Here is a 12,011-nt window from a genome sequence, read left to right on the forward strand (position 1 = left end):
ATATTTCTTATATCAGTAATGTAACTTGCAACAAAACGTTCTGGGAAGCTTAAACTTAGTTTCAGAATAATTAAATCTGAGACTTTGTTTTATTGAAAAGGTTAATAAAGTTTGAAATTGTATCAAAAATAAAACAAATTATTAAATAACACCGGCTACAATATTGGTAACATATGTGTGTTGTTCAACAGAACTTTTTCCCAGGCTTTTGTTTATATGCTCAGTCGAAAACCACTTTAACATAATTTTCAGCATAATTACTATTTTTTGTGACTATTCAGTACTTGAGTATAATTTATTGAATTATTTAGTAATAAATATGAAGTAAAAAGTTTTGATCACAAATGGGATTTTTCCAAAACTAAGCTTGCTTAATAGTTCTGAACTGTTACTGTAAAGTTTATAATAAAGTCATAATAACCTGATATTTAGAATCTCCATATATCATTTCCTTTATGCTTATATGTTGTCAAACAATGGCAGTAAGAAACATAGTGTTAAAATAGCTCTATATAGCATTATCTAATCTTGAGAAGAGGTCAAAGGTCAGTTATGGGGTCTTGCTATATGCTATGAGACAAACATAGCACAGTTGTAAGTATCATAGTTTCTAGGCTCTAAGGCTTTGTCAGTTTAATAGTGAGCTTTACAAGATTGATTTTCGTGCTAAAAGCTGGCACAGAACTAAGTTCGCTTATGACCACTAGAGCTGGAAACAACCTCAAGCAATCCTAAGGCTAATCAGCACGGCTAGCATTGTTAAATGTTGTCATTGCTAACATATAGCTGTTTAACAGCATAGTGAGTAGCGAGAACGCTAAGTTATTGTTAGCTTTTAAAAGAAAAATGTTGGCAACCGTAACCATGGCCTGCGGAGGGTATATAAATGCTGCACAAGGTTCCATTCGTCCCTTTACACTTGCTATTGGACTTGTTTTGACCTGCTCCAACCTCAGCCTGTGGAAAGTTAAGTTTTCGGAAAATATTTACTGAAAGCGGATTTGACTTGCTCGCCACAACAAGTACTTCATCTTTGGATTGTTTGTACTTGTTTTTCATACAGCAAAACCTGAAGATGGCTCGTCGTGGACTCGACAGCCCCCTGGACTTCGCTGCAGGTACTTTTAACATTTCTTCAGTTATTTTAAGAGCTACTAAATGACTGTAATAATTTAACAAGTTCCAGTGTGAATATCAAGTTTTAATGTTATCAAAATATGCTTATTCCAAGATTTTTCCCCGTAAATTGTTTGTATGCTTTAAATTTTCCGGGAGAGGTGTAGAAATTATTAACGACTGGTGTATGAATTTGAAAAAAAAGGTGTTACTTTGATTTGAAGGCTTCAAATTTGACACTTTTTTAATGATTTGGTTAAAAATAGCTTAACGGACTAAAATTTGTAAAATGCCCCAAAATCAGTCTCTGTGGTAACAGCATCTTCAGCATGTCATGACGTCAGAACACACAGGTGTAAACACACCAGATCCCGGTCCCTTCCTAACATCCTGTTCTTCTTGGATCAAAGGCTTTATTGAAATAAACTATAACTTTTCCCCTGCTACAAAACATGATAATAAAAAATAACAAAAATAAATGAATATAAAAAAGAATATGAAAACAGTAATCATAGTACAGTAGTAATAATGGTATCCTTATGTTATGCCACTACTATATCTTATTATATAGCAGTTAATGATGTGAACTTAGTTGACTTAGCTGTTTTTTGCTTGCATGAACAAGTAGAAGTGTCATTCAGTCTGACATAAATGTAGCCTAAAATGCTTTTCTCTCATCGTCTGCTCAAACTAACAGATGTAGCTCTGTTCCTTTAGCACTTGATGTTTATTACATTCTTAATGTTATTTTAAACTTGTTTCCTCACAGGTCGTCTCGACTACGTGGTTGAGCGTCCTGCAGAAGAAGGCCTTCCAGAGGTCATCAGGATCCTGGATGACTCTGATACCGAGCGTGTCAGTGAAGGTGAGTATGGTGAGTATATCCCTCTCCCATCCTCACCCTCTTCTCCTGAAGCACAGGATCCTGATGACAGTGAAGAGGAAGGTGAGTACCCTCCCTACATACCTGAGGACGTCGAAGAGGTGAGTGAAGACACTGACAATTCCTCTGACTGGAACAACTCAGAAGAGTGGGCCGATTGGCCTAGTGACGACTCGGGGTATGACACCATGGATGAGAGAGCTGATTCCCCTCTCATCCAGGAGCTCCCTCCAGAGCCGTTTTGGCACGATTGGCAACATCCTATTGCTCCAGGTGCTGCCCCGTTCGCCATGCCGCCTTTCGGCCAGGCCAACGCCCCACTCTTCCCGGTTGGTGATCCTTTAGCTTCTCCTGCTTCCTCTGCTCCTCCCTCAGCTGCTTCCTCTCCTGCTCCCTTAGCTGCTTCCTCCCCTGCTCCCTCAGCTCCTTCCTCTCCTGCTCCTTCTTCCGCTACTCTCTCAGCTTCTCCTTCAACCTCAGCTCTCACCTCCTCAGCAAAGAGAAGCGGAGACGACACCTGCACTGATGAGGTAAGTGCAAAGAGGTGCAAGGTAAGTGATGACACGTTTTATGGCCCTTCAACATCCTCGGGTTCTGTTGGTGTCAGACGCTTCTGGGAAAGGCCTTTTAACCTTTCACTTGATGACAGCGACTCTGACTAGATTATGTTAGAACTTGTTTTTAAGCTTTAAATGTTTAAGTTGGCCTTTGCAGTGTTTGTAAATGACTAACATTTTTTTCTCAAGCTCTAGCTCACCATGCAGGACAAAGGTAAGTCCGTACTTAATGTCAACACAAATAAGTAGAAAAGGTTTAAAATGATGTCATGAACTGACTGTAGTCTCTTGTTTTTACATAAGGTATAGCCTGTGGCTCAGGGATCAGAGGTAAGGTAAAAACACATAACAGAAGAAAAGTAAAGTGAACAACTCTGTGATCTGTGAATTCATGCTTTTCTCTTTGTCTTTTTGTCTTCAGGTGCTTTACACTTGTCCTCTCCCAGCATTCAGCACTTCAGACACTCAACGCCCAGGACGGAGCTAACACAGAGAGATACTCCACCCAGAAGACAGCCTTACCCCAACCCGATGAGAAGGATGGATGACCAAATGACAAACTGGAGAGTGGTGCTGTGTTCCAGCTATGTAAGTTATCACCTCACATTGGCTACAAACTGTCTTGAAGACTAAATCCTTCCAATAGCTGGTGTAAATCATCGTCCTACAGTACTGTAGGTTTAAGTTTAGTTATAGTTATTGTGTGTATATGTTGAGTTTAAAATTGCATTTTAACAACATGCTGCAGCTACCAACAATGGAAATGCTGTTTTGTGTTAAAATGACGTCTTTCTCGTGTTATTGCTTTGCAGGGCAGCTGAGAGTGGACAGAGCTGCACAGAGGACCAAAGATCCACTCTCAGCACTTCATACCTGACTGGCCACAGCACCACCCCTCTTCACCCAGGGTGAGGAGGGCCCTGACCCCACCTGCACAGAGGGAGTTGTGAACATGCACTTCTGTGTCGGTGGGTTTAGGAGCCTCCTCACACTCACACGGATGAAGACTGTCACTGGAAGATGTCTCCATTGCATCAGCAGGACGTAAGCATTTGTATAATATTACAGTTTGTGATGTTTTATACATGTTTTTATTGCTTCACTTCAAACTAGGAGATATAAAATAAACCAGTTTTCATAATATTTTCTGTGTATTTAGTTGTTTTCTTAATAAGTTATTTGGAACATCATTGCAACCTGTCAGCTTTTTATTGGGGATTTATAAAGTTGCTGGTGGCTCAAGTGTGTACAGTGGGGTGTTGTTTTTGTCACATGGTAAAAGTGACCTCATAGGGAGCAAAAAGAACAACTGAACAATTTGGGGATTCACAGACTTTGGTAATCATTAAAAGATGAAGAAAAATAGTTTTATGTGATCAGTTTTAAGTAGTGAGCAGCAATTTAATCAAATGCTGGGATGAAATGGGACAAAAGGGTCATGTGACAGCCACATTAGTTCCCTTCCCTCGTTTAACAATGTGTAAGCAGACTGCTTTAACCTGCAATTTACTGCATGTTATTAGGCTGCATGGTACAACCACAGTCTGCTAACCACCTGTGGTGAGCGAAGGTTTTGAGGCATTGTTCGAACTACTGATGAAGCTTTATCAATGCTTGTTAAGTTTCCCAACCACATTTCATCCCGATGGTCCAAGGCTTACATCTTTATGCTCACAAACGTGCTTCTGTAATTAACCAGTAACAAATGTATTACTTTAAGTTACAGTGTGAGGGGCACTGATGAACATAAATTAGATTTAACTTGATTATGTGTTTAGGTCAAGAGACACAGACCTTCATCTGTAAGAGGCTTTTCTTAAATGTCTGATCACGATGTTTGTGTTTGTCTGCAGCATCACTGCAGCAGAGAGGGTATAACACAAGGCCACAGTCACGTGGTATTCTGTCCTGCTATTAAGTGAATAAAATACTGAAACTCTGGCAGTAGACTGGAGCGAGGCAAAGAGTATGTAAAGGGACAATAAGAGGAAATGATGGGAGAAAAAAAAAAAAAAAAAAAAAAAAAAAAAAAACAACCATACATGTCTGAGAAACAAAGGAAGAAGAAAAATAAAAAAAAATGGTGGAAAAAAGGATTAGAGCCTAAATTCTAAAGCTGCAGCTTTGCATGCTGGCAGCTCCAAGATCTCACTGACATGTAATCATAGACTGAATAAACATAGGCCAGTGTGATGTCATTGATTTGTAGACTTTAATTTGTAACAAAGGGCAACCTCTGGGTACACACGACACAACACTGGGAAATATACCATTCACATCTGTGCCAAATTGAAACTCTCAAAACCTAAACTCTGCTGTCAAAACCTAACATTCCTTTGTCAAAATGTAACTGTTGACAAAATGACACATACTTGCATCATATGCAAACACTTACAGATCAGGGGGAGCACACTATTCTACTTTATATAAAACACTGCAGTCTTTCATTGTTTATTCAGAAGGCATATTTTCAGGAGACACATTTTCAAACAACCAAAACAACAAATAGGCCTACTCAGTATTGTACATTGCAGTACCATGAGAATGGGTGAATGACTGAATGTAGTGTAAAGCACTTTGGGGTCTTTAGGGACTGAGTAAAGCGCTATACAAATGCAGGCCATTTACCATGAATTCAGAGAAAGCAAAAAAAACCCAAAAAACACCATAATACAGTAATAGAAAAAACACCATACTGTAAACACAAAAAATCATGACAATTGTGCATACGTGGGCTCATGGATCCCGCCGTCTGTTGGCGTCTGGCCACAGGACCTCATCGACATCGCAAGCAATGTCTTCTCTCGCTAGGCACCGGGGAAAATATCCTCTTGCATGTCGAAACCATCCATGGATTGCTGTCACCTGAATGTCGCCGCAGGCCTGTTCCATTGCCTGCAGAAGAGGCATGCGGGCATGTGGTTGGCGGTCATATACACGCCATCTCCAAGCCGAAAAAAATTCCTGTATAGGGTTTAAAAATGGTGAGTAAGGGGCAAGTATACCACTTCAAGTTGGTTGTGGTTGGAGAACCAGGCCTGGACCAGAGCAGCCTGATGGAAACAAACCTGGGCTGATCTGGTCTGTTCTGTACAACTATGTTATGGAGAGCATCTAGAAATGTGAGTATATGTTGGCTGTTGTATGGACCTAGTTTTGCATGATGATGCAGAAGCCCTCGAAGGCTTATGGCGGCACACAATGTGACATTTCCCCTGCGCTGCCCTGGGACGTGCACAATTGCCTTTGACCAATGACATTACGACCCCGTCGTCTTGTTTTGCACAGGTCGAATCCAGCTTCATCAATGAAAATGAATTCATGAGGCTGTGCAACTCCATCCATGGCCAAGAGAACATATTACTGTACTACAGTGCTACACATACAGAACCCCATCACACAGGTACCTGTGTAGCTCTCAGAATGGATCCATGTGGTACTGATATGGTACATATTCAGCTGCTACTGGATTTCACCAATACTGTATTGTACATGTAAAGGACAGTTACACTTACCCATACATATTCAGCTCAAAGTCCTTTGACCCTGTCACTGTTCCTCTCAAATGGGACTCTGTAGAGCTGCTTCATGGTGATGCTGTGTTTTCCCAAGATGCGTCTGATGGTGGTGATGCTCACATGGTTTATGCTGTTGAACACTTGCCTGTCTGCAAGTATTTGCTTTCGTAGCTGGTGGAGACGGATGGCATTGTCTGCCCTCACTAGGTCCACAACGGCAAGTTCCTGCTGTTGTGTGAACAGGCGTTGGCGTCCTCCCCCAGAAGGTCTTCGAGTCAGTCTAGAGAAATACAACCACATATTGTCATCGCTTTGCTTATTTCTCTTACAGTACTTTACTGTATGTACTGTGTCATCCACTGTACTTCAATATAAGTAATCATGCTATGTTTCACAGAAACTACCACTTTGGCTGCAAAAGGAGCCTTAGCACCCTGCAATACCCTGTACACTTGATATGGTAATGGTATATACTGTAGAACAGTGCTATAAAAACCATCTGAGTGGAGTAGAAGGTAGAGAGGTGAAGACAGACCTGTTTTCTAGTCGGAATGTTCTTATTACAGATGCCACTGTGAAGCAGCTTAGATGTGGGTGGACTCTCTGCCCAGCTTCCCTCATAGTCAGGCCATGGTTGATGACATGGTCCACCAAAGTTGCTCTTATATCATCAGAAATATGGGTCCGTGCATGGCCTCTTCGACTTCGACTTCGACATCGACCTGCTCCTCCTCCTCCTCTTGCTCTCCCTCCATCCATGCTTGCAAAGTTCTTGAATTGGCTAAACTGAGGGCTTTTTGTAGTTGGCTAATTGGTGTTCAGTTTTACAAGTAAGTGCCTTCAGGTGTGTATTTGAGTGGTTGCAATTACCCGATGTGTTTTGTATTTTGGGTACATGTGTTTTCCAAATGGCACCCTGAAATTTCATTTTGTGAACAAAGTGTCTTATGTATGAAATAGAGTGTAGCATGCAGGACCATGTGTGTTGCATAAAGGAGTAAGTGTGTTGCATAATTGCAACTAGGGTGCAAAGCAGCGCTTTTGTTTAAGGTAGGGGTACATGTGTTTGAGGTATGGTAACAAAAGCTTCAAGTTGTGTTACTTTAGTCTAAGCATGGGTTTGTAGTGTTCAAGCAACGGGCAAAAACTGTAATATCTCAAAAAGTATGAAAGGTATGACCACCAAAAGATACAGCTGGCATTAGCACAGGGAGCAGAACAGATTCAAGTTTAAATGGTGGAAATCGGCTGAAAACGGAGGGAGTAGTTAACCAGCAAAGGTCGGAGCAACTAGAATAAGGTAGAATAAAGTTTAAAGAGAAACAGGATCTCAATAGTGTGAATTCACACAATAAACAGAGGAGACAGTTTTCTGGTTGTATGAATCTCAAACATACTGGTTCCAGTCTGAGTACATATACTGGGTAAGTGACCTGGAAACTTACTGGAAGGTGACTCTAACGCATGATAGGTGGAGCAACATGTGAAACCACAGCCCCTAAATGTTTGTTTACACCCTCTTCTTGAAATATCTACTTGTGTGATTGTGTCTTAAAAATGTTCTGTGTCTTTAAAACAGAGAAACCTCTGCTTTTATATGAACTTTTCAGACGACTAAAAAGGACGATAACTAAAAGGTGTTTCTCGTAGTTCTGTCAGTCTGTGATAAATATCTTATAAAAATCATTGATGTGTCACAGCTGTGGCTGTCAAAAATGATCTTAAATAAATACAATGAACTTTGCAAATTCTTCTTTAAGCTGACTGTCCAGAGATAAGCTATCAAACCTGTGATCGATCAATATGCCAGATCTACAAGTTTTTTAACTGAAGGAAAAAAGTGTGTGACTGAGGAAAGTTAGTTTTGCAAAACACCCCAAAAACACATTTTCAAGAAAATGATAAAAGGAATCTTGAGTCTATGTAAACCTGTTTAGAGCAGATGGTTTACTTTATTTTTACAAACATATAAACTTCATAGAAAAAGTAAGGAAACTTATATTTGGACAATCAGTTCTTTGCTGTCGCACTTCTTGGCAAAAAATCTTATGCTACTGGAAAGTGTTGGGTCTGCGCTTCCACAGGCCCCGCTGCTTTAGAGACTTATTCCCGTTAATGAAACAAGACGAACAGCTCAACCGGTTTTTCACATGCTAGCAAGGGAAGGATCTCAGAGCAGCCCCTCTGCCCTCGGTGTCAGACCACTACGAAGAACCATCACGCCACAGCAGCCTTTTATTTCTGTGACACACAGTTTACACAAACACCCATTATAAAAAAAAACCTGTGGTTATAAAAGATAAGGCACTTTCATGTATACTTTCAGTTATCTCCTAAAAGCAGGAAAAGTTGATTTCAATCAATAAGAGACCCTCTGACTGAACTGTGCTTTATTTTAGGTCCCCTTCAGATATGCGATAACATGCTAAATGAAATATAACTCTCCAAATGATGCTATAATTGACTCTTGCACACAGGATGTAGGGAAGAAAAGTATTTAAACTTCAGTTTCACGTGGTTATTGCTTCAAGAACGTAAAATATGATTTTGTGAGTTTGAAAACACATAACTTTGTGTGCTAAAATCCTTCAATTCAGAGCCTGGAGACATGCTTACAGCTGAGTTTTACTAAAGACATTGCCCATATTAGGAAAGAGACATGTGTTTGGCTTCACTGATTATGTAATTTTCTGGCCCTCTTTCAATGTGACAAATCAAATACAGTCCACTCCGGAGCTGCAGACATTTCACAACTCAGAAACCACAACCGAAAAAAAATCTGCTTGATTTATTTATGCACTTTGTAAAAGACATGATCCACTTTGTCTGACTTTCATTATCTGTATCATTATTATATTATATGTAAACAAGGAAAGCTTTCCCCTCATAGACATAGAAGTACTCCTGATAATTTTATCACAGCTGTGGTAATGTAAGCCACAGCTGGCCAAACAACATGCTAACATGTGAAAAGGAGAATCCACGTCTTCATACACTGAACAAAAATATAAACGCAACACTTTTGTTTTTGCTCCTATTCCCCATGGGATGGACGTAGAGACCTAAAATTCATTCCAGATACACAATATAACCATCCCTCCCAAACAGTGGTCACAAATCAGTCCAAATGTGTGGTAGTGGGCACATCTGCTATATTGAGATAATCCATCCCACCTCACAGGTGTGCCACATCAGGATGCTGATCTGACATCATGAGTAGTGCACAGGTGTACCTCAGACTGCCCACAACAAAAGGCCACCCTGGAATGTGCAGTTTTGTCTCACAGCAAAATGCCACAGATGCCACAAGCAATGAGGGAGCGTGCAATTGGCATGCTGACAGCAGGAATGTCAACCAGATCTGTCGCCCGTGCATTGAATGTTCATTTCTCAACCATAAGCCGTCTCCACAGGCGTTTCAGAGAATATGGCAGCACATCCAACCGGCCTCACAACCGCAGACCTCGTGTAACCACACCAGCCCAGGACCTCCACATCCAGCAGGTTCACCTCGAAGATCGTCTGAGACCAGCCACCCAGACAGCTGCTGGAACAATTGGTTTGCACAACCAAACAATTTCTGCACAAACTGTCAGAAACCGTCTCAGGGACGCTCAACTGCATGCCCGTCGTCCTCATCGGGGTCTTGACCTGACTCCAGCTCGTCGCCGTAGCAGACTTGTGTGGGCAAATGCTCACATTCGATGGCGTCTGGCACGTTGGAGAGGTGTGCGCTTCACGGATGAATCATGGTTCACATTGTTCAGGGCAGATGGCAGCTGAGAATGTCCCAGTTCTTGCATGGCCAGCATACTCACCGGACATGTCACCCATTGAGCATGTTCGGGATGTGCTTGACCGGCGTATACGACAGCGTGTACCAGTTCCCACGAATATCCAACAACCTCGCACAGCCATTGAAGTGGAGTGGACCAACATTCCACAGGCCACAATTGACAATCTGATAGACTCCATGCGACGATGTGTTGCACTGCATGAGGCAAATGGTGGTCACACCAGATACTGACCGGTTCTGGGTCCCCAGACCCCCAATAGCGCAAAAAACTGCACATTCCAGGGTGGCCTTTTGTTGTGGGCAGTCTGAGGTACACCTGTGCACTACTCATGATGTCAGATCAGCATCCTGATGTGGCACACCTGTGAGGTGGGGTGGATTATCTCAATATAGCAGATGTGCCCACTACCACACATTTGGACTGATTTGTGACCACTGTTTGGGAGGGATGGTTATATTGTGTATCTGGAATGAATTTTAGGTCTCTACGTCCATCCCATGGGGAATGGGAGCAGTAACAAAGGTGTTGCGTTTATATTTTTGTTGAGTGTATATAAATTAAAGTTGAAAATAAAATAACTGTACAACAAAATACACAATACACAATATAGAACTATATAAGAATGTATGAAGAAATCTAAATATAAATAAATATATACACAATAACAGCAGCTGTACAAGTATTAACCGGAAATGAAGAATATAGTGACCAGTGTTGTGCAAAACCAAAGTCCAGAAAGTCCAGTGTGTGTGTAAGAACCACATGTGTGGGTCAGTACTGTGTGGTGGTGTGATTGAGAGACCGTATCGCCTGCGGGAAGAAGCTCCTCCTCAGTCTCTCTGTGTTGGTCTTCAGGGAGCGGAATCGCTTTCCTGACCTCAACAGAGAGAACAGTCTGTTGTTGGGATGGCTGAGGTCCTTCACCATCTTCCTGGCCTTGGTCCAGCACCGCCTGCTGTAGATTGAGTGCAGGTCAGGGAGCTCGGAGCGGATGGTGCGCTCAGCTGACCGCACAACCCTCTGTAGAGCTCGTCTGTCCTGCATGGTGCTGTTCCCGAACCAGGTTAAGATGTTTCCCGCCAGGATGCTCTCTATGGTGCACGAGTAAAAGTTCCTGAGCACCTTGGAGGGCAGTTGGAAGTCTCTCAAGCGTCTGAAGTGGTAAAGACGCTGTCGGGCCTTTTTCACCACGGTGTTGATGTGACAGGACCATGACAGGTCCTGCGTGATGTGAACTCCGAGGTATTTGAAGCTGTCCACTCTCACCACTGGGCACTCGTTGATGACGGGGGTCTGGTAGTTCCTCTCCTGCTTAGTGCTGAAGTCCACTATCAGCTCCTTTGTCTTACTGACGTTTAGAAGGAGGTTGTTCCTCTGGCACCAGTTCTCCAGATTCCTAATCTCCTTCAGGTAGGCCGTCTCGTTGTTATCAGAGATCAGGCCCACCACGACGGTGTCGTCAGCAAACTTGATGATGGTGGTGGAGCTGGTAGTGGCCACACAGTCATATGTGTACAAAGAGTACAGCAGGGGGCTCAGAACACACCCCTGGGGGGCTCCAGTGCTGAGAGTGGTGGAGGCTGAGACATGTCCGCCCATCCTTACTGCCTGTGGTCTGCCAGTTAGGAAGTTGGAGATCCACTGACACATAGATGAGCTGAGTCCCAGATGCTCCAGCTTGGTGGTGAGTGTGGAGGGAATTATGGTGTTAAATGCAGAGCTGTAGTCTATGAAGAGCATTTTAACATAATTCCCCCTTCTAGTGTCCAAGTGAGTGAGTGATGTGTGGAGGAGATGAGAGATGGCATCGTCTGTGGAACGATTTGGACGGTAAGCGAACTGTAGTGGGTCCAGTGTGTCTGGTAGTGAAGAAATGATGAAGTCTCTGACCAGGCGTTCAAAGCACTTCATCACTACTGAGGTGAGGGCTACAGGGCGATAGTCATTGAGAGAAGCAGGGTGGGGTTTCTTCGGGACAGGAACAATGATGGACTCTTTGAAGCATGTGGGGATCACCGACTGAGATAAAGAGATGTTGAATATCTCAGTGAATATCTAATTTGTGCTTTGGACTGTCACCAGATTTCTTCTAGAAGTTTCTTGCCAGTCAGCAACTATCTTGGCAACACCACTTGAGTTT

General features: G+C 42.4%; 2 protein-coding genes across 6 annotated transcripts in view; both read left to right on the top strand.

Annotated features, from left to right (window-relative positions):
- Window positions 1-12,011, top strand: part of LOC146556664 (nectin-2-like) — a 76,239-nt gene that overhangs the window by 43,547 nt on the left and 20,681 nt on the right. The gene's annotated exons all lie outside the window — the stretch shown is intronic.
- LOC146556668 (uncharacterized) lies at window positions 870-4,592 on the top strand. Of its 5 annotated transcripts, XM_085250469.1 has the most exons (6): window positions 870-1,118; window positions 1,886-1,990; window positions 2,746-2,770; window positions 2,860-2,886; window positions 2,978-3,144; window positions 3,369-4,592. In XM_085250469.1, the coding sequence occupies exons 1-5, from the start codon at window positions 1,076-1,078 to the stop codon at window positions 3,102-3,104; spliced, it is 327 nt and encodes a 108-aa protein (XP_085106595.1). In that variant the 5' UTR covers window positions 870-1,075; the 3' UTR covers window positions 3,105-3,144; window positions 3,369-4,592. The 5 variants fall into 5 exon arrangements, 3 of the variants coding, with proteins under 3 accessions (XP_085106595.1, XP_085106594.1, XP_085106593.1); XM_085250468.1 differs by lacking the exon at window positions 2,746-2,770; XR_014889071.1 differs by lacking the exon at window positions 3,369-4,592 and having other exon boundaries at window positions 1,886-2,770; window positions 2,978-3,069.

Source organism: Mchenga conophoros, linkage group LG16 (genome assembly GCF_057382185.1).
Source record: "Mchenga conophoros isolate Kocher_MC1m ecotype Shallow Benthic linkage group LG16, M_conophoros_male_GT1.1, whole genome shotgun sequence".
In the NCBI taxonomy this organism is placed as follows: domain Eukaryota; kingdom Metazoa; phylum Chordata; class Actinopteri; order Cichliformes; family Cichlidae; genus Mchenga; species Mchenga conophoros.